The sequence below is a fragment of the Cheilinus undulatus genome, linkage group 12 (genome assembly GCF_018320785.1).
Source record: "Cheilinus undulatus linkage group 12, ASM1832078v1, whole genome shotgun sequence".
NCBI lineage: Eukaryota > Metazoa > Chordata > Actinopteri > Labriformes > Labridae > Cheilinus > Cheilinus undulatus.
This window is the reverse complement of record NC_054876.1, coordinates 916,719-942,998: the sequence shown is the minus strand read 5'-3', so window position 1 is coordinate 942,998 and position 26,280 is coordinate 916,719. Positions and strand designations below refer to the sequence as shown.

The 26,280-nt window shown below is 41.9% G+C and overlaps 1 protein-coding gene across 1 annotated transcript in view; it reads right to left on the bottom strand.

The window, feature by feature from the left end:
- Positions 1–5,330, bottom strand: part of sytl2a (synaptotagmin-like 2a) — a 36,105-nt gene extending 30,775 nt beyond the window's left edge. The window contains exons 1-3 of the mRNA XM_041801119.1: positions 5,040–5,330; positions 4,525–4,679; positions 3,072–3,195 (exon numbers count right to left, since the gene is read on the bottom strand). Of these exons, the coding sequence (XP_041657053.1) occupies positions 3,072–3,195; positions 4,525–4,679; positions 5,040–5,140 (380 nt within the window). The 5' untranslated portion in view covers positions 5,141–5,330. The remainder of the gene's footprint in view (positions 1–3,071; positions 3,196–4,524; positions 4,680–5,039) is intronic.
- Positions 5,331–26,280: the final 20,950 nt, after the last annotated feature.

Genomic DNA, 26,280 nt, shown 5'->3' with positions numbered 1-26,280 from the left:
AAATTTTTCAAAGAAAATTAAATATGGCCGGTAAATACCTTTTCAACACTAGATGGTGCTACTGAGTTAATTCAGTCAACAAACATTTTGACATGAATTTACTGATTTTTCCTGGTTAAAGCCTGATACATCAGGATTAGTACAGGTGAGGGACCTCTGGTCATTTGTGATAACCGTGCAGGATGTGTGTGTGTTTTTAATCCTGTGTGAATGTCTGTGACCTGAGAGTATAAAACCCAGGGCAAATTACCGACCATATTTCAACACACATAGAGGTCCACAGGTAATACGGATCAGGATCTCTGGGTCTTAGGCTGGTTATTATGTTTTTATGGTCCATGCGTCTTTTCCTGCTCTTTTTTCTGATTAAAAAATGATGGAGGCAGCAGAGTTAAGTTTACGCTTAAACAGGTCATACATAGTCTCTTTCAGTTCATTTCAGTTTATGAGTAAAAATGGCTTTATTTTACTTATTTGTTTAAACTCTAAACGTGTGCACCGCTGCTCTCTTCATAAGCACAGCTCTGCTTCCTACAGCTTCTGTTTAGCAGGTTCCTGGTCTTATATCAGTATCATTACAGAACATTTCATGCAAAACACAGCAACAGCTGATCTGTGTGAGGAGGTTTGTAGTGGATGCATAATGATCCCACATGTATAGAGCTCAGAATATCATTATTTCCTGCTTAAAAACTGTTAAAAAAGGACAGATGTTCATATTTAACATTAGCTGTCTCCATTTCTGGTATAAAGGGGAGTGATGCTCGACTTTTCTCTCTCTTCCTCCGTCTGATCAGCTGCAGATATGCACAGGTGACTTACATGACCTTGATGTATAATGGGAGAGTTAGAGCAGATATTCCTCTACTTTATTAGTCATGTTAAAATATATACAAAGGGAAAAATCTCTGGTTAATAGTCTGTACAGGACACATGCAGGAAACATCGCCTGTGGAACGCGATGTGCACAACAGTGCATTTTTTTGTGTACATTTTAAAATAAAATCCAGCATGCATTTTTACTGCTGCAGCCCTGCAGCATTCTCATGTTTTCCTTCAGTATTGTCTCTAAATTCAAGTCTTAACTGACTAGCTTTTGCAGGTAGATTGAAGATTATAACATGAACTTAACCACAGAAAAAGGAACTTGTGACGGACTGAAAAGGAAATCAGAGGAAAGTGGAACAGTAGATGTTTGATCCACTATGTGTGGATAACTTCTGAGCTGTCTGTGAGTGTCTAAAGTCAAATGAGACAGTAAGGTGTGGCGGTGGATTTAGCTCTCATGCTAATCATCTTCATGCACTGCCAGCAGCTAAACGGACTTGTCCAGCCAGAGGAGGAGCTGGACTCCACTGAGCATGAGTGAAATAGAAATAATCTCACGGTATAAATCCCAGCTCTGCTCTTTGTTTTTGTCACAGGTGAAGCTGGCCAGATGTCAGTCCTACAGATTTTTGCTCTTTAATGTGATAATAAATGCAGACACATGTAGAACCAGGCAGCGTTCCTCATTACTGAAGGCAGTGCAGCGTGTGAATGATGTGACCACGGATCAGGACCAGTGAGAACAGGAACACGTGAGACCTGACCCTCTAAGACGATTACTGAGAACTATGAGGGCCTAAGAATCCATTCACCATGTGCACCACTTCCCTCACGAGCCGTCCCACCCAAATAAGTGACTCCACTTCTGCATCATGTGATGTCTACACAGACGGCACAGACCGTATGTGTGTTTAGAACGTGTTCTCAGGTTATTCAGCTGCAGGAGGGGAGGCTTTCTCTGCTCAGTTACTTCTCCGTGGTTTCAAAGAGGAGACCAGACCTGGGGTGACATGCTCCTCCCCTTTCACACCGCCCTGTTATGATGTAGGTTAAGTTATAGAACATGCTGGTGATTTCTACAGCAGTAATCAGATATTTCTGTTGGGATAATTCTAACTCATAAACATACATCAGTCTCTGTCATTTCTCACATTTCAAGGTTCCTTCACAGCAGGGTTACCATAAATCCCAGTTTGACCCTTGGCTTTTCTGTTTACAGCGATAGAAAAACATCACTAAAGCTGCGAGTCAAAGTTCACTCCTGATCTGTGGGTTCATGTGTCTGGACGTGTGGCTGTTTCTTAGCTAGCTAATCTTATCGTACTGACAGCACCAGCAGAGTTACGTTAGCTGTTGGGCTGTAGAGGAAGTCTGAGTGCTGAGGGAGATGCTGATTGGCTGTTGAAGAACAGTCTACAGTGAAACGCTGCTTAAATGCCCACCAGGACCCATCCAGGTTCCCCTGATGATGATCCAGACCTGGTTTGAGCTAAAAGCCGACATCAACACTGACACTGTCACATCTCTACGGGCCAATCAGAGCAACAAAACATGTGACGTAGCCGGAGGTGTGCGTGCCGGAATAACGCGAACTATGGCGACTGTAGACATGCCAGTACACGACTTCTGTGGCTTTTTGGAAAGAAAACAACTCACTGCTGTTCTTTGTTCTTCTTTTAACAAAGAAATGTCGTCAAGTTCTGTTAAAACTGGAGCTTTAGCAGCATCCACACTAATCTCTTCCATCATAACTGCACCGGCCTCTTGTTGCTGCTCGCTTAGGTCACGACTCTGCCGTGCCTGAAAGTACTGCCCCTCGTTGCTGATTGGTCCTGTCATTTTGTAGCCGGGCCCAAACAGTTCAGATGGGAGCTTTGCAAAATGGATTCATCAGTGAGAAACACAGAAACAGGCGGATCCATCTGCTTTGTAAGGTCAGAAAAATGCTCCTCCAGCTGTTTTGCATTAGGACCGCTTACTTTCTGGTCTTCTGTTGCTCTGTCCCATCTTTTTTGAGATGTGTTGCTGCCATCAAATTCAAAATAAACTAATATTATTCTTGAAATTATAAAATGTTGTTGATGTTCTATAACGACTAAAATATGGGCTGTAAAATTTGCAAATAATTGCATTTGTTAAATTAATATTTTACACAGTGTCCCAGTATTTTTGGAACTGGGGTTACAAATGACATAAGTTAGTTTGCATGTGACCATACTGACTGCGTTGGTGGTCTGACTCACATTTCCTCGCTGAGCTCTAGCTGAGGGTCCTGAAGGACGCCCTGGAGAACAGGAGGGACGACCACTTCTCTGTTCTCACTGCTGACGAAGCTCGGCCGCTCCTGCCGCGAGTGAGAGAGCTCCACTGCAGCACACAACAGAAGAGCTCACACTTACACACATCATACATTCAGTTATCACCATGAACTAAACATCTGACGGAGGAAGAACCACTCCTGATCATCAGAACCACAGAGTCCTACAAATGGAGGCGATCATTCAGTAACTACAAGGACTGCAGCCCTGTTCATTCAGGACTCCTATGGAGAAATATCAGGGCTAATGAGAACAACAGGAAGATGTTTATCCTCATGCACTTTGAGAATATGTCAAGGAAAAGGCAGAATGTACAGAAAAAGGTCTAAATGTTGACAGTGAGAGAGCCGGGGTTGAGAATAAAGAGAGGAAATGTTAAGATGGAAGAGCTGGTTAAGAGAGAAATGAGTCAGAGGTCAAGAACAACGATTAAAGTTTGAGAAATAAAGTCATCAGACCTTCATCCTGCTCTGAGGACTAAACATGAAAAAACCCTTAGTTAAAAAGATAGAGGCTCACAATCTGAGAAAAATACATTTATCAGTCCAAAAAGGTCAAAACATGAAATAGAAAAATAATATTTTTTTAAAGGCAAATATATTAGAAAGAAGTCAAAATCACGACTCAATCATTCAAAATTTTTAATTGTGAGTCTAAAAGGTCAAACTATGGGATTAAAAAGTCAAAGTTTGGAGTTGAAAATATGAGATAAAATACAAAATAATTGGTTAAAAAAGTCAAATATCACTTAAAAATTTGAATTCAGAATCTTAAAGCTCAAAATATTATATAAGAAGTCAAAATAATGAGTTGAAATGCTCAAAGTACGAAATGAAAAGTCAGACTCCAAAGTTTGAGTCTTAATTGTGAGATGCAGAATTGAAAATGTGAAATTAAAACAGATTAATGTCTTTTCCCACATTCCTGACTTCTTATCTAAACATTTTTACTCCTTACTTTTTCAGATTTTGTGACTTAACAAGGATATCTTAAATCATCAGGATAAGTTCACATCTTTATACTTGAGGAAATCTGCAGACCTCAGACTGATGGGACAGTCAGAACAGAAATATCAGATCATCTTGGGGGCCGGATTTAACTGTTCCACGGGCCGGACTTGGCCCCCAGGCCTTGAGTTTGACACCTGTGTCATACAGGAATGTTGTTGTTCATTCTAGTCTTCATCTCTGGTGTTTAACGCTCACCTGTCTCAGAAGGATCCTTTCTTCCTCTAAATTTCATTTTTAATTCACTAAACGTTTATTCCTAGCCTCACAGACAAACTCTTCCTCCTGTCATGGTTTCACCTCCTCTGTAAACCTCACATGCAGTGAACTTTTCCAGGCCTCAGGTTCGAACAGAAAGCCAGCAGACTCACAGATAGTCAGCGGCCTCTGCGTGTGCCTCATGGAGGCTCTGATGATGTCAGCTCCATGGATTCTGTCCCGATGGCGGAGCTGCTTGGTCTCATAGAACCATTCTCCGGTCATGTACCTCAGCTGCTCCTTGTTGGCTATATTCCTCTGAAGGCTCCTGATAGAAACACAGCACACAGTTCTAAGAACACTTAGCAGTGTATGAACATCTGACAGAGAGGAGATCCTCAGCCTTTCCTGAGATTCTACAGAGAATATTCTGTGTAAAGACAGCTGCTTCCATCACCATCTACGTTTCAGATTAGTAGTCCTCACTCACAGACATCTTCCTACGATTCTGACATTTGTTCTCAGAGTTCCTGGAGAATGTTAGGTGTTCTTCATGACCCGTTCTTAAACAGGTGAACTGCTCTTCAGCTGATGAATGCTGCCATAAAAGCATGCACACATTTCTATTAGCAGATAAATGCCCTTCCTATGTCCATATAAGGGTACGAACGGACAGACAGGAACTCACTGGACTCGCTTCTCCTCAGCCTTTTTCAGCTCAGCGTCTCTCCTCAGCACAGAGCGGATGCTCTCCTGCTCCTCCTCGGTCAGGAAGCTCAGGTCGATCATGGTCACGGCTGATTCTCCGTTGTATCTACAGGTTTAACATGCTGCTGTTCCCACCTGATGTCAGAGTCAGAGTAGTTCATCTGTTTGATTCATCACCTCTAATGTTACTGAGACCCTCCTGTCACTCCTCTCAGGCTGCTCCTGCAGACGCTTTTCATCAGCAGACGATGTCTGCAGCCATGTTCTGTCCTCTCTGGACCAGTCTGAAAATAAATAAATACATAAATAAATAAATAAGAGATTTAAGAAGAAATGTGTTTCAAGATTCACAGATGGAGGTTGGTTTCTCTCTCTTAGTGATCTAGTTCAGACCGTTCTATAGTTGTTAACAAAGATTAAGAGTAAAGTCAGATTACTGACATCAATGAAACAACGGCTTTAAATCCCTCAAGTGCAGCAGTGTGGTGACAGAGACTCTACAAACACCAGGACAAAGTCTACGTTACGTCACACACAGCTTTCTGGAGTCGTCTTCTGGAGCCGTTCTAGCCCAGCGGCACTCAGCCTTATTCTACCCAGGAGCCACATTGTCTTAAAAATAGTTCTGTGAGAGCCACAATCCAAAACCAGGGCTGTGATGATCAATCTATCCATAGTTGAAATGAAACAGTGAAACTGATGCATTATTGTGTTGGTAAATGGGATTAAATAGACAACATAAAAATGTCTGTACAGTGTCAGAAAAAAAGACGTTTCAGCGATGATGAGTACGAGTTTTTATTTAAGTTCCTCCTGGACTAAAGTCTTTCTAAAATATCAGAATGTGTCGACTTAGAGCTCTGAAAAGCTTTTCAAAGAGCTGATGAATCATGGGTTTCCTTTTTTGTATTTATATGTCATATTTTGGACACTTACGCTGCTTTCCACATTATTAAGCAAATCACATTTTTTAGTTAGTTTAGTTTAGTTTCTTCATTTATCCAGGGACAGTGTGCAATGATCATTCATACAAAGTAGATGAAAAAATGGTTGCAACAGATTTAGCGAGTCGCTAATTTCCATCTGTTGTCCCACATTAAACTGACACAAAACATACATAAAAGTACCAAAAACAAAGGCAGACACCTGACAGGACCACAGCTGACAGGACAAAGTACAAAAAAATACACTACTGATCATCATAGAGGGCCATATTTTCTCTTATTTTCAAAAATATTTATGCAAATGACAGTCAGAGGATTTTTCAAGTCATCAGCCGTTAGAGCATAATTCAAACTTCAAACAAACTTCATAATGATCACCATTATTTAAAAAAAAAACAAAAACCTCAAAACGCATTGTTCCACATTATTAAGTACAACAGTTTTAAAACATTTGTTTGAAGGTGAATCAGAAAACAAATCATTTACTGAACTCCATACTGATTCACTCTTTATATTTATTTTATTAAATTTATCGTTAATATTTCACTATAAATAGTTATTTCAAACACTTTTTTAAATCCCAGCCCATCAGTTATTCACTCTTTTAAGGGTGCTTTCACATTAGGCCCAGTTGTTTCAAGCTGCACCGTGGCATGATTCCTCCCTGCTGGCTTACTCTCACACTAACACCATTGATCCATGCCCAGGCCCACTTGCATCTGCACTTAGTCTGAGGCAGCAGGTGGCGGTATGCACATACGCGGGTTTACAACCCCTCCAAGGAGGAGAGAGAAGAAGAAGCTACCATGGCAACCACTCGGGTCATGACTTAAGCAAAGATTGCTTTTGTTTTCAACCCAGCAACAAGTTCAACCTGCAGCCATGGAGGATTTAAAATCACTTTTTAAGATGTCAGCAACATCTTTCTTTGTATCTGCACATCTGCTACAGCTCAGAGGATTAAATGGGCTCATGCTGCACAGACACAGCGGTTTTTGAGGTGACAGGAGACTTTTATTACCTTTGCACCTCCTCTCACTCTGATGATTTCCACTCTTTTTTGAGGAAAAATATGAACAAACTGCTGCGCCATGAAAAGAAATTTAGTTTTTACGATGACGTCATAAAGCTGAAACGAAGCTCTGTCCAGTATCCGGCTGTGGTGCAATTCACATCTCATCCAAACTGTGCCAGGGTCCACTTGAATGGAGACCCCCTCCCTAAGTGGGCCCAGGTCCAATGCCCGGGTGCAGTTTGTTTGCATTCACACTACCAAAACAAACCAAACTTCGGGCTCAAGTGCATTTGGATCTGGGACCAGGCCTCTAGTGTGAAAGCCACCTAAAAATGCTGATGTTTACATTCTGTTTGTCCATTTATCGTCTGTTAAAAACTCTGTTCTCTGTGGTGGATCTAAGAACATCTGGTGTGTGCTGTTCTCTGTGGAGGATCTAAGAACATCTGGTGTGTGCTGTTCTTTGAAGTGGATCTAAGAACATCTGGTGTGTGCTGTTCTTTGAAGTGGATCTAAGAACATCTGGTGTGTGCTGTTCTTTGAAGTGGATCTAAGAACATCTGGTGTGTGCTGTTCTTTGAAGTGGATCTAAGAACATCTGGTGTGTGCTGTTCTTTGAAGTGGATCTAAGAACATCTGGTGTGTGCTGTTCTTTGTGGAGGATCTAAGAACATCTGGTGTGTGCTGTTCTCTGTGGAGGATCTAAGAACATCTGGTGTGTGCTGTTCTCTGTGGTGGATCTAAGAACATCTGGTGTGTGCTGTTCTCTGTGGAGGATCTAAGAACATCTGGTGTGTGCTGTTCTTTGTGGTGGATCTAAGAACATCTGGTGTGTGCTGTTCTTTGTGGTGGATCTAAGAACATCTGGTGTGTGCTGTTCTTTGTGGAGGATCTAAGAACATCTGGTGTGTGCTGTTCTCTGTGGAGGATCTAAGAACATCTGGTGTGTGCTGTTCTTTGTGGTGGATCTAAGAACATCTGGTGTGTGCTGTTCTTTGAAGTGGATCTAAGAACATCTGGTGTGTGCTGTTCTCTGTGGAGGATCTAAGAACATCTGGTGTGTGCTGTTCTTTGAAGTGGATCTAAGAACATGTGGTGTGTGCTATTCTTTGAAGTGGATCTAAGAACATGTGGTGTGTGCTGTTCTTTGAAGTGGATCTAAGAACATCTGGTGTGTGCTGTTCCCTGTGGAGGATCTAAGAACATCTGGTGTGTGCTGTTCTTTGTGGAGGATCTAAGAACATCTGGTGTGTGCTGTTCTTTGTGGTGGATCTAAGAACATCTGGTGTGTGCTGTTCTTTGTGGTGGATCTAAGAACATCTGGTGTGTGCTGTTCTTTGTGGAGGATCTAAGAACATCTGGTGTGTGCTGTTCTTTGTGGAGGATCTAAGAACATCTGGTGTGTGCTGTTCTTTGTGGAGGATCTAAGAACATCTGGTGTGTGCTGTTCTTTGTGGTGGATCTAAGAACATCTGGTGTGTGCTGTTCTTTGTGGAGGATCTAAGAACATCTGGTGTGTGCTGTTCTTTGTGGAGGATCTAAGAACATCTGGTGTGTGCTGTTCTTTGTGGTGGATCTAAGAACATCTGGTGTGTGCTGTTCTTCGTGGAGGATCTAAGAACATCTGGTGTGTGCTGTTCTTTGTGGAGGGTCCAAGAACATCTGGTGTGTGCTGTTCTCTGTGGTGGATCTAAGAACATCTGGTGTGTGCTGTTCTCTGTGGAGGATCTAAGAACATCTGGTGTGTGCTGTTCTCTGTGGAGGATCTAAGAACATCTGGTGTGTGCTGTTCTTTGAAGTGGATCTAAGAACATCTGGTGTGTGCTGTTCTTTGTGGAGGATCTAAGAACATCTGGTGTGTGCTGTTCTTCGTGGAGGATCTAAGAACATCTGGTGTGTGCTGTTCTTTGTGGAGGATCTAAGAACATCTGGTGTGTGCTGTTCCCTGTGGAGGATCTAAGAACATCTGGTGTGTGCTGTTCTTTGTGGAGGATCTAAGAACATCTGGTGTGTGCTGTTCTTTGTGGTGGATCTAAGAACATCTGGTGTGTGCTGTTCCCTGTGGAGGATCTAAGAACATCTGGTGTGTGCTGTTCTTTGTGGAGGATCTAAGAACATCTGGTGTGTGCTGTTCTTCGTGGAGGACCTAAGAACATCTGGTGTGTGCTGTTCTTTGTGGTGGATCTGAGAACATCTGGTGTGTGCTGTTCTTTGTGGAGGATCTAAGAACATCTGGTGTGTGCTGTTCTTTGTGGTGGATCTAAGAACATCTGGTGTGTGCTGTTCCCTGTGGAGGATCTAAGAACATCTGGTGTGTGCTGTTCTCTGTGGTGGATCTAAGAACATCTGGTGTGTGCTGTTCTCTGTGGTGGATCTAAGAACATCTGGTGTGTGCTGTTCTCCGTGGTGGATCTAAGAACATCTGGTGTGTGCTGTTCTCCGTGGTAGATCTAAGAACATCTTGTGAGTGCGGTTCTCCATGGTGGATCTAAGAACATCTGGTGTGTGCTGTTCTCCGTGGTGGATCTAAGAACATCTGGTGTTACACACCTCCTTCACCTCCAGACCGCCTCTAACAATCATGTTCCTGATGCATCGTGGGTTTGAATAGCATTGCTTTTTAAAGATATGAACAACAGAGGCTGGCGATGTGGGGCAGCCATGATGGATTTATGTACGCGTGGCTAAAAGGAAGTGTTTTACCTAACGGGGGAAATATTCACAATAAGACCAGAGATAGCACCAATGAAGGTTTACTAAAGACAAGAAGGATAAGAAGACAGGGATGTGAATTTGCTCACAGTGGATGTCGGTTTCACTTTCTGAAAGCTGTAGGTGTCACACTTAACACACACACACACACCTACACACACACATCTCACAGGCCAAAGTTCATCTATATGAAAATACTAAAAATCCAAAGTCAGCTTTTTTAAAACCATGACAGGACACTAGAAATAGGACAGAGGATGCCCCGGTGATACTTCTGCTCTCCAAGACCAGAAACTGACAGCTGAAAAGAAGTCCTAACTGGTGGTCTCATCCTGCTTCATTCAACAGTAAAGGTCATTCTGAGAAGGCAGACAAAGAGGTGGACTAGTAAGGGTCCTGCCCTGTCAGTGTGTGTGTGGGTGTGTGTGTGTGTGTGTGTGTGTAAGCGTTAGAGAAAGGAGGAAACACAGACGACAGGAACACAAAGCTCTGTGTTTCAGCTGGGGCAGAAATGAGCTTTATTATAGAGACTCTTTCACTCCCACACTGTTACACCCTTCTACAGCAGAACCACCTCAGCTCTGCTCTGAGGATGGCAGCAGACCAGGTACTATGAAAAACATGGAGTCATCACAGAGGGGCATGTCAGGACACTCACAGCAGCAGCTTTTATATGAACTCCTCAGTCTCTAACCTAAAACACTCAGGCCTTTAAACAGCTGACTAATCTGTGATTTTAACCCTTAATCTGACACACAACCATCACCAGGATCCAGAATAACTGTCAGTGTGCTTTAGAGCAGGAGGATGTGGTCCAAACTCACATCTAGACATTTTCTAAAGATACACTAAACATCCAGTTTTATTCTGTTAGAAACAACAAAGGAATTCATGATATCAGAGGAGTTTTTGGACATGCAACAATCCAGTACTGGAGTGTTTTTTGGCATGTTTTGGGGACCTCTGAGACCAATATAAGACTATGTTAAAAGGGTCATACATGTGACCTTTAAGTTGCCAGCTTGGCCTAGCAGAGCGTTAGGGATGCTCTGATATCTCAGCGGGCCAGAACATGAGCAAAGGAAAGGCAAAGGAAGAAAAACATGAAAACCTGAAAACAGATACCAAATTTAAGACCATTTTAAAGACTTTTTAGAACTTTTTAGAAGCCTTTCTTGACCTAAACTGATTTATCAGCTTTAAAAACTCATTCAGAGAGCCTGTAGAAACACTTGTTATGAAGGGGTTACATGATTCATTTAAAGAGGCATTTTATATAGAATGTGGAGAAACCAGCTAAAATAATAGTTGTCTGGAGCTTTTTAGATGTTTTTGTTTGATGTGTTCATGGAAACAGATGACAGTTTATACATTTGGCCAATAAATCCTGTTTTTAGAGGAGGCTGACTGCAGCCTGCAGACCAATGCTCAACTTCTGATCATGGAAACTAAAAGCTAGCCCATGTTTAGGACTTCTGTATGATTTTATTCCAACCTCTAATAAAAACCCTCCTTTTATCTCAAACCATTTGTGATAACTTCTCATTCTTCGGATCATCTCGTAGTAAATATATAGAATAAATAAATAAGTGGATTTATCTTTAACACTGGTGTGTGTGTCAGAGGATGGTGTAGTCTTTCAGATGAAGGATAAATAACTGTTGTGATGTTTGTAAACGGTAACCAAGGCAACAGTGAAACAGTCACAACTAACAGCACTTTCCCTTTAAGAGAAGACAGATCTTCTTTCTTGTTCTGAGGAATTCCTGCATGTTCTAACAGCGTCCAGAGAACCGTGCATGTTCTCCTCTATAAAGACGAGGCTCATTAGAGCTCCTTTGTGTGAAAATCATTTACAGCTCCTGTTTTTATCTGCTCTAGAAAAGTATGGCCATGAAAGTGTGTTTTAGTGAGTATTTCAGATGCTTGGCTCCCATTGTTAGTTCATGATTCCTGTTGGGAAAGATATAATCCACCTTAGCTTTGGATTAAGTTTCTGTTGTTCCTGTTTAGATGACATGTAGGAAATAAAGCACATTATCTTTGCAAGAGGAGGAATGTTGACCATCCTGCTCCTCTAAAAAAGAGAAAGTCTCACTGAAAGATTCAGTTCCTTGTTGAGGTGGTTGGACTGATTTTGTCCTCACGCTAAGAAAAGCAGAGATTTGTGATTGGGACCTTATTCCTGCAGACTCTGAGCAGAAGAACTAGGATCTGAATGTGGTAAACGTGTTTGAGGCTGTAATGGCACCAGGCCTGTAAAGTTAGTTTCCTCAGAGTAATTCTGATCTAAAAGAACAAATTAGATGATCTGAGTGTAATCCTCCAGAGAGATGACGGAGATTCTTCTTACTATATTTTCTGCTGCACGTGAGGTTAGACAGAAACACTGGACCACATAGAACCACAGGGCTACTGAAAATCCTCTGTCTCTGAGTTAATTTGATTTAAATATTTCTTTTTTTTCCTCAGTGTTCAGATACTTTAAACCAGAACATTCTTCTCCTGTGCAGTCACACGGTTGGATTTAAATGGATAACACAGAACTGAACAGAAGATAGAACCAGAATAAAGAGACCAGTCCATCAGTCCACGATCAGAGAGTCTGTCCAGTATCATCACATTTGGAGTTTTCTACACGGATGTGATTAAGAATGTTGTTTTTTATGATGTATTTTAGAGGAAAAAAAGGAGAGAACAGTCTATAACCTGATGTAAACACTTCCTCAGCAGCTCCTTCAGCATCTGAACCATGAACCAGAGAGAACTCTATTCTCAAGGTTAAAATCACAAGCAGCCCACTCACCTCTGTCTTTGCTCCTTGCAGCCTGACAGCTGAAGTACAACTGGTGGTTGATCAGTGTGTTTGAGGGAGGAGCTGCAGGCTCTCAGCAGCAGAGGGCAGCAACCACAAAGATGGAGGCTCCACCTGCATGGGTCTGTTTGAGAAGTCCAGGAACTTCCCCCTTCTACTCCCTGCCTCTAAGCCTTTCCTTGTACTCAGTGAAGAAGATTAAAACTGAATGAATGACAGGATGGGAGGAGAGAGCTGCTGTGATTACGGAATCTAACTGCTCTAAGCAGATGTTCCAGATGTGGCCAGGGTTTACTACATAAAAACTACAGTTTAAAGGTAAGGGACAACAAATGTGTGTGTGTCATCTACAGGACTACAGGTGTGTGTGTATCATCTACAGGACTACAAATGTGTGTGTGTCATCTACAGGACTACAAATGTGTGTGTATCGTCTACAGGACTACAAATGTGTGTGTATCATCTACAGGACTACAAATGTGTGTGTATCATCTACAGGACTACAGATGTGTGTGTGTGTATCATCTACAGGACTAAGGATGTGTGTGTGTGTATCATCTACAGGACTACAGATGTGTGTGTATCATCTACAGGACTACAGATGTGTGTGTGTATCATCTACAGGACTACAAATGTGTGTGTGTCATGTAAAGGACTACAGATGTGTGTGTGTATCGTCTACAGGACTACAAATGTGTGTGTATCGTCTACAGGACTACAAATGTGTGTGTGTCATCTACAGGACTACAAATGTGTGTGTATCATCTACAGGACTACAAATGTCTGTGTATCATCTACAGGACTACAGGTGTGTGTGTATCATCTACAGGACTACAGGTGTGTGTGTATCATCTACAGGACTACAGGTGTGTGTGTATCATCTACAGGACTACATATGTGTGTGTGTCATCTACAGGACTACAAATGTGTGTGTATCGTCTACAGAACTACAGATGTGTGTGTATCGTCTACATGACTACATATGTGTGTGTGTCATCTACAGAACTACAGGTGTGTGTGTGTCATCTACCGGACTACAAATGTGTGTGTGTCATGTACAGGACTACAAATGTGTGTGTGTCATGTAAAGGACTACAGATGTGTGTGTATCATCTACAGACTACAGGTGTGTGTGTGTCATCTACAGGACTACAGATGTGTGTGTTTCATCTACAGGACTACAGGTGTGTGTGTGTCATCTACAGGACTACAGATGTGTGTGTTTCATCTACAGGACTACAGATGTGTGTGTGTATCATCTACAGAACTACAAATGTGTGTGTATCATCTACAGGACTACAGATGTGTGTGTGTCATGTACAGGACTACAGGTGTGTGTGTGTATCATCCACAGGACTACAGGTGTGTGTGTATCATCTACAGAACTACAAATGTGTGTGTGTATCATCTACAGGACTACAGATGTGTGTGTGTCATGTAAAGGACTACAGATGTGTGTGTGTATCATCTACAGGACTACAGATGTGTGTGTATCATCTACAGGACTACAGATGTGTGTGTGTCATGTAAAGGACTACAGATGTGTGTGTGTATCATCTACAGGACTACAGATGTGTGTGTGTATCATCTACAGGACTACAGATGTGTGTGTGTGTATCATCTACAGGACTACAGATGTGTGTGTGTCATGTAAAGGACTACAGATGTGTGTGTGTGTATCATCTACAGGACTACAGATGTGTGTGTATCATCTACAGGACTACAGATGTGTGTGTGTGTATCATCTACAGGACTACAGATGTGTGTGTGTCATGTAAAGGACTACAGATGTGTGTGTGTGTATCATCTACAGGACTACAGATGTGTGTGTATCATCTACAGGACTACAGATGTGTGTGTGTCATGTAAAGGACTACAGATGTGTGTGTGTATCATCTACAGGACTACAGATGTGTGTGTGTATCATCTACAGGACTACAGATGTGTGTGTGTGTATCATCTACAGGACTACAGATGTGTGTGTATCATCTACAGGACTACAGATGTGTGTGTATCATCTACAGGACTACAGATGTGTGTGTGTCATGTAAAGGACTACAGATGTGTGTGTGTATCATCTACAGGACTAAGGATGTGTGTGTATCATCTACAGGACTACAAATGTGTGTATATCATCTACAGGACTACAGGTGTGTGTGTATCATCTACAGGACTACAGATGTGTGTGTGTGTCATGTTCAAGCCTACAGATGTGTGTGTATCGTCTACAGGACTACAAATGTGTGTGTATCATCTACAGGACTACAGGTGTGTGTGTATCATCTACAGGACTACAGATGTGTGTGTGTCATGTTCAAGCCTACAGATGTGTGTGTATCGTCTACAGGACTACAAATGTGTGTGTATCATCTACAGGACTACAGATGTGTGTGTGTATCATCTACAGGACTACAGATGTGTGTGTATCATCTACAGGACTACAAATGTGTGTGTGTATCATCTACAGGACTACAGGTGTGTGTGTAACATATACAGGACTACAAATGTGTGTGTGTATCATCTACAGGACTACAGATGTGTGTGTGTCATCTACAGGACTACAAATGTGTGTGTATCATCTACAGGACTACAAATGTGTGTGTGTCATGTTCAAGCCTACAGATGTGTGTGTGCATCATCTACAGGACTACAGATGTGTGTGTGTCATCTACAGGACTACAGATGTGTGTGTGTCATCTACAGGACTACAAATGTGTGTGTGTCATCTACAGGACTACAGATGTGTGTGTATCATCTACAGAACTACAAATGTGTGTGTATCATCTACAGGACTACAGATGTGTGTGTGTATCATCTACAGGACTACAAATGTGTGTGTGTCATGTTCAAGCCTACAGATGTGTGTGTGCATCATCTACAGGACTACAGATGTGTGTGTGTCATCTACAGAACTACAAATGTGTGTGTATCATCTACAGGACTACAGATGTGTGTGTGTATCATCTACAGGACTACAAATGTGTGTGTGTCATGTTCAAGCCTACAGATGTGTGTGTGCATCATCTACAGGACTACAGATGTGTGTGTGTCATCTACAGGACTACAAATGTGTGTGTATCATCTACAGGACTACAGATGTGTGTGTGTCATGTTCAAGCCTACAGATGTGTGTGTGCATCATCTACAGGACTACAGATGTGTGTGTGTCATCTACAGGACTACAGATGTGTGTGTGTCATCTACAGGACTACAAATGTGTGTGTGTCATCTACAGGACTACAGATGTGTGTGTGTCATCTACAGGACTACAGATGTGTGTGTATCATCTACAGAACTACAAATGTGTGTGTATCATCTACAGGACTACAGATGTGTGTGTGTATCATCTACAGGACTACAAATGTGTGTGTGTCATGTTCAAGCCTACAGATGTGTGTGTGCATCATCTACAGGACTACAGATGTGTGTGTGTCATCTACAGGACTACAAATGTGTGTGTGTCATCTACAGGACTACAAATGTGTGTGTGTCATCTACAGGACTACAGATGTGTGTGTGTCATCTACAGGACTACAAATGTGTGTGTGTCATCTACAGGACTACAAATGTGTGTGTATCATCTACAGGACTACGGATGTGTGTGTGTCATCTACAGGACTACAGATGTGTGTGTGTATCATCTACAGGACTACAAATGTGTGTGTGTCATGTTCAAGCCTACAGATGTGTGTGTGCATCATCTACAGGACTACAGATGTGTGTGTGTATCATCTACAGGACTACAGATGTGTGTGTGTGTATCATCTACAGGACTACAAATGTGTGTGTGTCATCTACAGGACTACTGATGTGTGTGTGTGTATCATCTACAGGACTACAAATGTGTGTGTATCATCTACAGGACTACAGATGTGTGTGTGTCATGTTCAAGCCTACAGATGTGTGTGTGTCATCTACAGGACTACAAATGTGTGTGTATCGTCTACAGGACTACAAATGTGTGTGTATCATCTACAGGACTACAAATGTGTGTGTATCCTCTACAGGACTACAAATGTGTGTGTATCATCTACAGGACTACAGATGTGTGTGTGTGTATCATCTACAGGACTACAAATGTGTGTGTGTCATCTACAGAACTACAAATGTGTGTGTGTCATCTACAGGACTACAGATGTGTGTGTGTCATCTACAGGACTACAAATGTGTGTGTGTCATCTACAGGACTACAGGTGTGTGTGTATCATCTACAGGACTACAGGTGTGTGTGCATCATCCACAGGACTACAGGTGTGTGTGTATCATCTACAGAACTACAGATGTGTGTGTGTCATCTACAGGACTACAAATGTGTGTGTATCATCTACAGGACTACAAATGTGTGTATATCATCTACAGGACTACAGGTGTGTGTGTATCATCTACAGAACTACAGATGTGTGTGTGTCATCTACAGGACTACAAATGTGTGTGTATCATCTACAGGACTACAAATGTGTGTATATCATCTACAGGACTACAGATGTGTTTGTGTCATGTTCAAGCCTACAGATGTGTGTGTATCGTCTACAGGACTACAAATGTGTATGTATCATCTACAGGACTACAAATGTGTGTATATCATCTACAGGACTACAGGTGTGTGTGTATCATCTACAGGACTACAGATGTGTGTGTGTCATGTAAAGGACTACAGATGTGTGTGTGTATCATCTACAGGACTACAAATGTGTGTGTATCATCTACAGGACTACAAATGTGTGTATATCATCTACAGGACTACAGGCGTGTGTGTATCATCTACAGGACTACAGATGTGTGTGTGTCATGTTCAAGCCTACAGATGTGTGTGTATCGTCTACAGGACTACAAATGTGTGTGTGTCATCTACAGGACTAAAGGTGTGTGTGTATCATCTACAGGACTACAGATGTGTGTGTATCATCTACAGGACTACAAATGTGTGTGTGTATCATCTACAGGACTACAGGTGTGTGTGTATCATATACAGGACTACAAATGTGTGTGTGTATCATCTACAGGACTACAGATGTGTGTGTGTCATCTACAGGACTACAAATGTGTGTGTATCATCTACAGGACTACAGATGTGTGTGTGTCATGTTCAAGCCTACAGATGTGTGTGTGCATCATCTACAGGACTACAGATGTGTGTGTGTCATCTACAGGACTACAGATGTGTGTGTGTCCTCTACAGGACTACAAATGTGTGTGTGTCATCTACAGGACTACAGATGTGTGTGTGTCATCTACAGGACTACAGATGTGTGTGTGTATCATCTACAGGACTACAAATGTGTGTGTGTCATGTTCAAGCCTACAGATGTGTGTGTGCATCATCTACAGGACTACAGATGTGTGTGTGTCATCTACAGGACTACAGATGTGTGTGTGTCATCTACAGGACTACAAATGTGTGTGTATCATCTACAGGACTACTGATGTGTGTGTGTGTATCATCTACAGGACAACAAATGTGTGTGTATCATCTACAGGACTACAGATGTGTGTGTGTGTGTATCATCTACAGGACTACAAATGTGTGTGTGTCATCTACAGAACTACAAATGTGTGTGTGTCATCTACAGGACTACAGATGTGTGTGTGTGTGTCATGTACAGGACTACAAATGTGTGTGTGTCATCTACAGGACTACAGGTGTGTGTGTATCATCTACAGGACTACAGGTGTGTGTGCATCATCCACAGGACTACAGGTGTGTGTGTATCATCTACAGAACTACAGATGTGTGTGTGTCATCTACAGGACTAAAATTTGTGTGTATCGTCTACAGGACTACAAATGTGTGTGTGTCATTTACAGGACTACAGATGTATGTGTGTCCTCTATAGGACTACAGAGGTGTGTGGGTCCTCTACAGTACCACAGGTGTGAGTGTGTCATGTACAGGACTACAGATGTGTGTGTGTCATGTACAGGGCTACAGATGTGTGTGTGTCATCTACAGGACTACAGGTGTGTGTGTGTCATCTACAGGACTTCAGATGTGTGTGTGTGTCATCTACAGGACTACAGATGTGTGTGTGTCATCTACAGGACTCCAGATGTGTGTGTGTATCATCTACAGGACTACAGATGTGTGTGTGTCATCTACAGGACTACAAATGTGTGTGTATCATCTACAGGACTACAGATGTGTGTGTGTCATGTTCAAGCCTACAGATGTGTGTGTGCATCATCTACAGGACTACAGATGTGTGTGTGTCATCTACAGGACTACAGATGTGTGTGTGTCCTCTACAGGACTACAAATGTGTGTGTGTCATCTACAGGACTACAGATGTGTGTGTGTCATCTACAGGACTACAGATGTGTGTGTATCATCTACAGAACTACAAATGTGTGTGTATCATCTACAGGACTACAGATGTGTGTGTGTATCATCTACAGGACTACAAATGTGTGTGTGTCATGTTCAAGCCTACAGATGTGTGTGTGCATCATCTACAGGACTACAGATGTGTGTGTGTCATCTACAGGACTACAGATGTGTGTGTGTCATCTACAGGACTACAAATGTGTGTGTATCATCTACAGGACTACAGATGTGTGTGTGTCATGTTCAAGCCTACAGATGTGTGTGTGCATCATCTACAGGACTACAGATGTGTGTGTGTCATCTACAGGACTACAGATGTGTGTGTGTCATCTACAGGACTACAAATGTGTGTGTGTCATCTACAGGACTACAGATGTGTGTGTGTCATCTACAGGACTACAGATGTGTGTGTATCATCTACAGGACTACAAATGTGTGTGTATCATCTACAGGACTACGGATGTGTGTGTGTCATCTACAGGACTACAGATGTGTGTGTGTGTCATGTACAGGACTACAAATGTGTTTGTGTCATCTACAGGACTACAGATGTGTGTGTATCATCTACAGGACTACAGGTGTGTGTGTATCATCTACAGGACTACAGGTGTGTGTGTATCATCTACAGGACTACAGATGTGTGTGTGTCATCTACAGGACTACAAATGTGTGTGTATCATCTACAGGACTACAGGTGTGTGTGTATCATCTACAGGACTACAGATGTGTGTGTATCATCTACAGGACTACAGGTGTGTGTGTATCATCTACAGGACTACAGATGTGTGTGCATCATCCACAGGACTACAGGTGTGTGTGTATCGTCTACAGGACTACAAATGTGTGTGTGTCATCTACAGAACTACAAATGTGTGTGTGTCATCTACAGGACTACAGATGTGTGTGTGTGTGTCATGTACAGGACTACAAATGTGTGTGTGTCATCTACAGAACTACATATGTGTGTGTGTCATCTACAGGACTACAAATGTGTGTGTATCATCTACAGGACTACAAATGTGTGTATATCATCTACAGGACTACAGGTGTGTGTGTATCATCTACAGGACTACAGATGTGTGTGTGTCATGTTCAAGCCTACAGATGTGTGTGTATCGTCTACAGGACTACAAATGTGTGTGTATCATCTACAGGACTACAAATGTGTGTATATCATCTACAGGACTACAGGTGTGTGTGTATCATCTACAGGACTACAGATGTGTGTGTGTCATGTAAAGGACTACAGATGTGTGTGTGTATCATCTACAGGACTACAAATGTGTGTGTATCATCTACAGGACTACAAATGTGTGTGTATCATCTACAGGACTACAGATGTGTGTGTGTCATGTAAAGGACTACAGATGTGTGTGTGTATCATCTACAGGACTACAAATGTGTGTATATCATCTACAGGACTACAGGCGTGTGTGTATCATCTACAGGACTACAGATGTGTGTGTGTCATGTTCAAGCCTACAGATGTGTGTGTATCGTCTACAGGACTACAAATGTGTGTGTATCATCTACAGGACTAAAGGTGTGTGTGTATCATCTACAGGACTACAGATGTGTGTGTGTATCATCTACAGGACTACAGATGTGTGTGTATCATCTACAGGACTACAAATGTGTGTGTGTATCATCTACAGGACTACAGGTGTGTGTGTATCATATACAGGACTACAAATGTGTGTGTGTATCATCTACAGGACTACAGATGTGTGTGTGTCATCTACAGGACTACAAATGTGTGTGTATCATCTACAGGACTACAGATGTGTGTGTGTCATGTTCAAGCCTACAGATGTGTGTGTGCATCATCTACAGGACTACAGATGTGTGTGTGTCATCTACAGGACTACAGATGTGTGTGTGTCCTCTACAGGACTACAAATGTGTGTGTCATCTACAGGACTACAGATGTGTGTGTGTCATCTACAGGACTACAGATGTGTGTGTGTATCATCTACAGGACTACAAATGTGTGTGTGTCATGTTCAAGCCTACAGATGTGTGTGTGCATCATCTACAGGACTACAGATGTGTGTGTGTCATCTACAGGACTACAGATGTGTGTGTGTCATCTACAGGACTACAAATGTGTGTGTATCATCTACAGGACTACTGATGTGTGTGTGTGTATCATCTACAGGACTACAAATGTGTGTGTGTATCATCTACAGGACTACAAATGTGTGTGTATCATCTACAGGACTACAGATGTGTGTGTGTCATGTTCAAGCCTACAGATGTGTGTGTGTCATCTACAGGACTACAGGTGTGTGTGTATCATCTACAGGACTACAAATGTGTGTGTGTATCATCTACAGGACTACAGATGTGTGTGTGTCATGTAAAGGACTACAGATGTGTGTGTGTATCATCTACAGGACTACAGATGTGTGTGTATCATCTACAGGACTACAGATGTGTGTGTGTCATCTACAGGACTACAAATGTGTGTGTATCATCTACAGGACTACGGATGTGTGTGTGTCATCTACAGGACTACAGATGTGTGTGTGTGTCATGTACAGGACTACAAATGTGTTTGTGTCATCTACAGGACTACAGGTGTGTGTGTATCATCTACAGGACTACAAATGTGTGTGTGTCATGTTCAAGCCTACAGATGTGTGTGTGCATCATCTACAGGACTACAGATGTGTGTGTGTATCATCTACAGGACTACAAATGTGTGTGTATCATCTACAGGACTACAGATGTGTGTGTGTGTATCATCTACAGGACTACAAATGTGTGTGTGTCATCTACAGAACTACAAATGTGTGTGTGTCATCTACAGGACTACAGATGTGTGTGTGTGTGTCATGTACAGGACTACAAATGTGTGTGTGTCATCTACAGGACTACAGATGTGTGTGTGTCATGTAAAGGACTACAGATGTGTGTGTGTATCATCTACAGGACTACAAATGTGTGTGTATCATCTACAGGACTACAAATGTGTGTATATCATCTACAGGACTACAGGCGTGTGTGTATCATCTACAGGACTACAGATGTGTGTGTGTCATGTTCAAGCCTACAGATGTGTGTGTATCGTCTACAGGACTACAAATGTGTGTGTATCATCTACAGGACTAAAGGTGTGTGTGTATCATCTACAGGACTACAGATGTGTGTGTGTATCATCTACAGGACTACAGATGTGTGTGTATCATCTACAGGACTACAAATGTGTGTGTGTATCATCTACAGGACTACAGGTGTGTGTGTATCATATACAGGACTACAAATGTGTGTGTGTATCATCTACAGGACTACAGATGTGTGTGTGTCATCTACAGGACTACAAATGTGTGTGTATCATCTACAGGACTACAGATGTGTGTGTGTCATGTTCAAGCCTACAGATGTGTGTGTGCATCATCTACAGGACTACAGATGTGTGTGTGTCATCTACAGGACTACAGATGTGTGTGTGTCCTCTACAGGACTACAAATGTGTGTGTGTCATCTACAGGACTACAGATGTGTGTGTGTCATCTACAGGACTACAAATGTGTGTGTGTCATGTTCAAGCCTACAGATGTGTGTGTGCATCATCTACAGGACTACAGATGTGTGTGTGTCATCTACAGGACTACAGATGTGTGTGTGTCATCTACAGGACTACAAATGTGTGTGTATCATCTACAGGACTACTGATGTGTGTGTGTGTATCATCTACAGGACTACTGATGTGTGTGTGTGTATCATCTACAGGACTACAAATGTGTGTGTATCATCTACAGGACTACAGATGTGTGTGTGTCATGTTCAAGCCTACAGATGTGTGTGTGTCATCTACAGGACTACAGGTGTGTGTGTATCATCTACAGGACTACAAATGTGTGTGTGTCATGTTCAAGCCTACAGATGTGTGTGTGCATCATCTACAGGACTACAGATGTGTGTGTGTATCATCTACAGGACTACAAATGTGTGTGTATCATCTACAGGACTACAGATGTGTGTGTGTGTATCATCTACAGGACTACAAATGTGTGTGTGTCATCTACAGAACTACAAATGTGTGTGTGTCATCTACAGGACTACAGATGTGTGTGTGTGTGTCATGTACAGGACTACAAATGTGTGTGTGTCATCTACAGGACTACAGGTGTGTGTGTATCATCTACAGGACTACAGGTGTGTGTGCATCATCCACAGGACTACAGGTGTGTGTGTATCATCTACAGAACTACAGATGTGTGTGTGTCATCTACAGGACTAAAATTTGTGTGTATCGTCTACAGGACTACAAATGTGTGTGTGTCATTTACAGGACTACAGATGTATGTGTGTCCTCTATAGGACTACAGAGGTGTGTGGGTCCTCTACAGTACCACAGGTGTGAGTGTGTCATGTACAGGACTACAGATGTGTGTGTGTCATGTACAGGGCTACAGATGTGTGTGTGTCATCTACAGGACTACAGGTGTGTGTGTGTCATCTACAGGACTTCAGATGTGTGTGTGTGTCATCTACAGGACTACAGATGTGTGTGTGTCATCTACAGGACTCCAGATGTGTGTGTGTGTCATGTACAGGACTACAGATGTGTGTGTGTGTCATCTACAGGACTACAGATGTGTGTGTGTCATCTACAGGACTCCAGATGTGTGTGTGTGTCATGTACAGGACTACAGATGTGTGTGTGTCAGCTACAGGACTACAAATGTGTGTGTGTCAGCTACAGGACTACTGATGTGTGTGTGTCAGCTACAGGACTACAGATGTGTGTGTGTCATGTACAGGACTACAGATGTGTGTGTGTCATGTACAGGACTACAGATGTGTGTGTGTCATGTACAGGACTACAGATGTGTGCGTGTCATGTACAGGACTACAGATGTGTGTGTGTCATGTACAGGACTACAGATGTGTGTGTGTGTCATGTACAGGACTACAGATGTGTGTGTGTGTCATGTACAGGACTACAGATGTGTGTGTGTCATGTACCGGACTACAGATGTGTGTGTGTGTCATGTACAGGACTACAGATGTGTGTGTGTCATGTACAGGACTACAGATGTGTGTGCTTTGTCAGGTTAGTGGTCTATGAATGAAACTTTAACCCTTCATTAATAGATAACTATTAACTTTTATGAGGGTCTCTGCAGGACGAGCAACATCTGACCACACCAGGAATCTTCTACCTCTATTCATTTCAAACTACAGTTGGACTTAATTTCATATTTTTACTGTTTTTAAAGGGTAAATTTGTCTTTTTGATCTTTTCCTTCTTTCTTTCTTTTTAGATGTTTTATGTTTTGAGTCAGGAAATAACTTTTGCTGTCAGCCTTATGAGCCCTGAATTAATCTTGGACACTTGGATTTACCAATCCTAATTATTGGCACATTTATTTTTTTATGGTAGATTTCATAATAACAGTGTGATAACAGTCATCGGACATGATTCTGAACAGCTTTAACCCCTTTTTTAGCTTCTGACACAGAAATAGAGACTGAGGTCAGATTTCCACTTAGATGGTGTAAATCTGTAGAATATGGATTAATACATGAAATTCTAAAACCTTGGAGCACAGATCATTTTTTGTTGTTCTAGTCAAAGTTATGAAGTTTCTTTATCCGACCATGTGATTACATCAGAATGAGATTTATCAGTTTACATTTTTAATCCCATTTTCCACCCCTGTGATTAATTTATCTAAATTATTCTAAAATGTTGACAGCCCTAGAAAAACCACATAGTTATGTCAAAAGTGCATTTTTATGTGTGAAACTTCTCTGTGATGTTAATCCTCAGCAGTTTAATGCCAGCAGCTCCTCTGTGTTCATACTGAAACACTGGATGGGGTAATACTACACACTAGTGTTGAGGTTTCACACTGACCGGTGCTGGCCTGTGGTACATTTTTATTATCAACAGAAATGCTGCAGCCTGTCACAGTCTAAAATATTTAACCCTTTCAAACGCCTCGTTGTCACTACTGTGGACCCATAGGGACACTTTAAAAGGGTTACATTTACTTCTATAGGAGCTGAATCCTCCTGGTCAGTGATTAACATTTAAAATGCTCCTCTGAATCATTGACACATACCTCATATTCCATCATCTATAATGACTTTATTGATCCCCTTTGAGCTCCAGGCCCCCAGAAATGACTTTTCCCAGGCCTTTGGAAAACATTCCTGAACTCCTCTCAGCCACTCTAGGAAACACAGTCATGATGTTCTACGCAGTCAGACGTGGCTCTCTTTGCCTTCTCATTCAGTCTGTGACTTTAGTGTTCATCTCCTCTTTCTGACCAACCTGAGGAGACTAAATCAAAATGAGTCGACTATGCTTTCGAATGCTTTAATTCAGTCTTTGGTGGATTTGTTTGAGTGTCAGTAGATAACACTACATGTAAAGTCAGCACTCATCTGTCTTAATTAGGGTCTCACACCTACGGGCAATTTAGAGGAATCAATCGACCTAAAGAGCATGTCTTTGGTGGCAGGGGGACACCAGAGAACCCAAGCATGCACAGGAAGAACATGCATACTCCACACAGAAAGGCCCTGACCGGGAACCACCAGAAACCCTGTGACTGTGAGTTAACAGCGCTAACCCCTGCGCCACCATGCAGCACTTATTAGAGGTCATCTCTTATGTCTGCAATGACCTGAGGCAGGACACTGGATAATAATCTGCTGTGGAGCAGCGCAGCCTGCTGATTTAAATGTGATTGGAGTGACAAAGTGCTGAGTGGTCAGAAATCTAGACCGTCACAGTTTACCAAGCTGAAGCAGGAGGACTGGAGCTGCTCTGCCATCTGAGAGTAACAAGAACCTGAAGACATGCATTAGAGCAGTGGTAGGCAACTGGCGGCCCGTGGGCCAAAATTGGCCGGCTGCCAATAATACCTGGCCCACCAGATGACATTGATTAAAAAACTAATTAAAAAAAATAGTTTATATATATATATATATACAGAGTGCTTAACAAATGTATTAGACCATCCTAACCCTAACCAAAGTAAGATTTATGTCACAGCTGCCCTACATTAACAGCATTGGTAATTACCAAAATCATTTTTGATGTTTCTGCAATGGTTAATACACCAATATGTAGAAGCTCTTTAACCCAAAAGATATTTTTAATGCTAAAATAGAATAATTATTGTTATCCATGAATTTTCAAATGTACTGATTTCCAAAAATCTGAAAAAATAGTAAAGCACATTAATATTTCTTGATGAATATGTCAAATTATAGTTATTTACTGTCATTCCTGATCACAAAAATGAGTTTTAGTGGTTGAATGTTATGCTTGATTCATTTCTGAAGTCCAGTGAGCAAATTTGGGTGAATTAAGATTGAAATTCCTCATTCCTGTTCAAAATGGTAAAACGTGGAGAGTTCACTGAAAATGAAAGAGTCCGTATTAAAGCA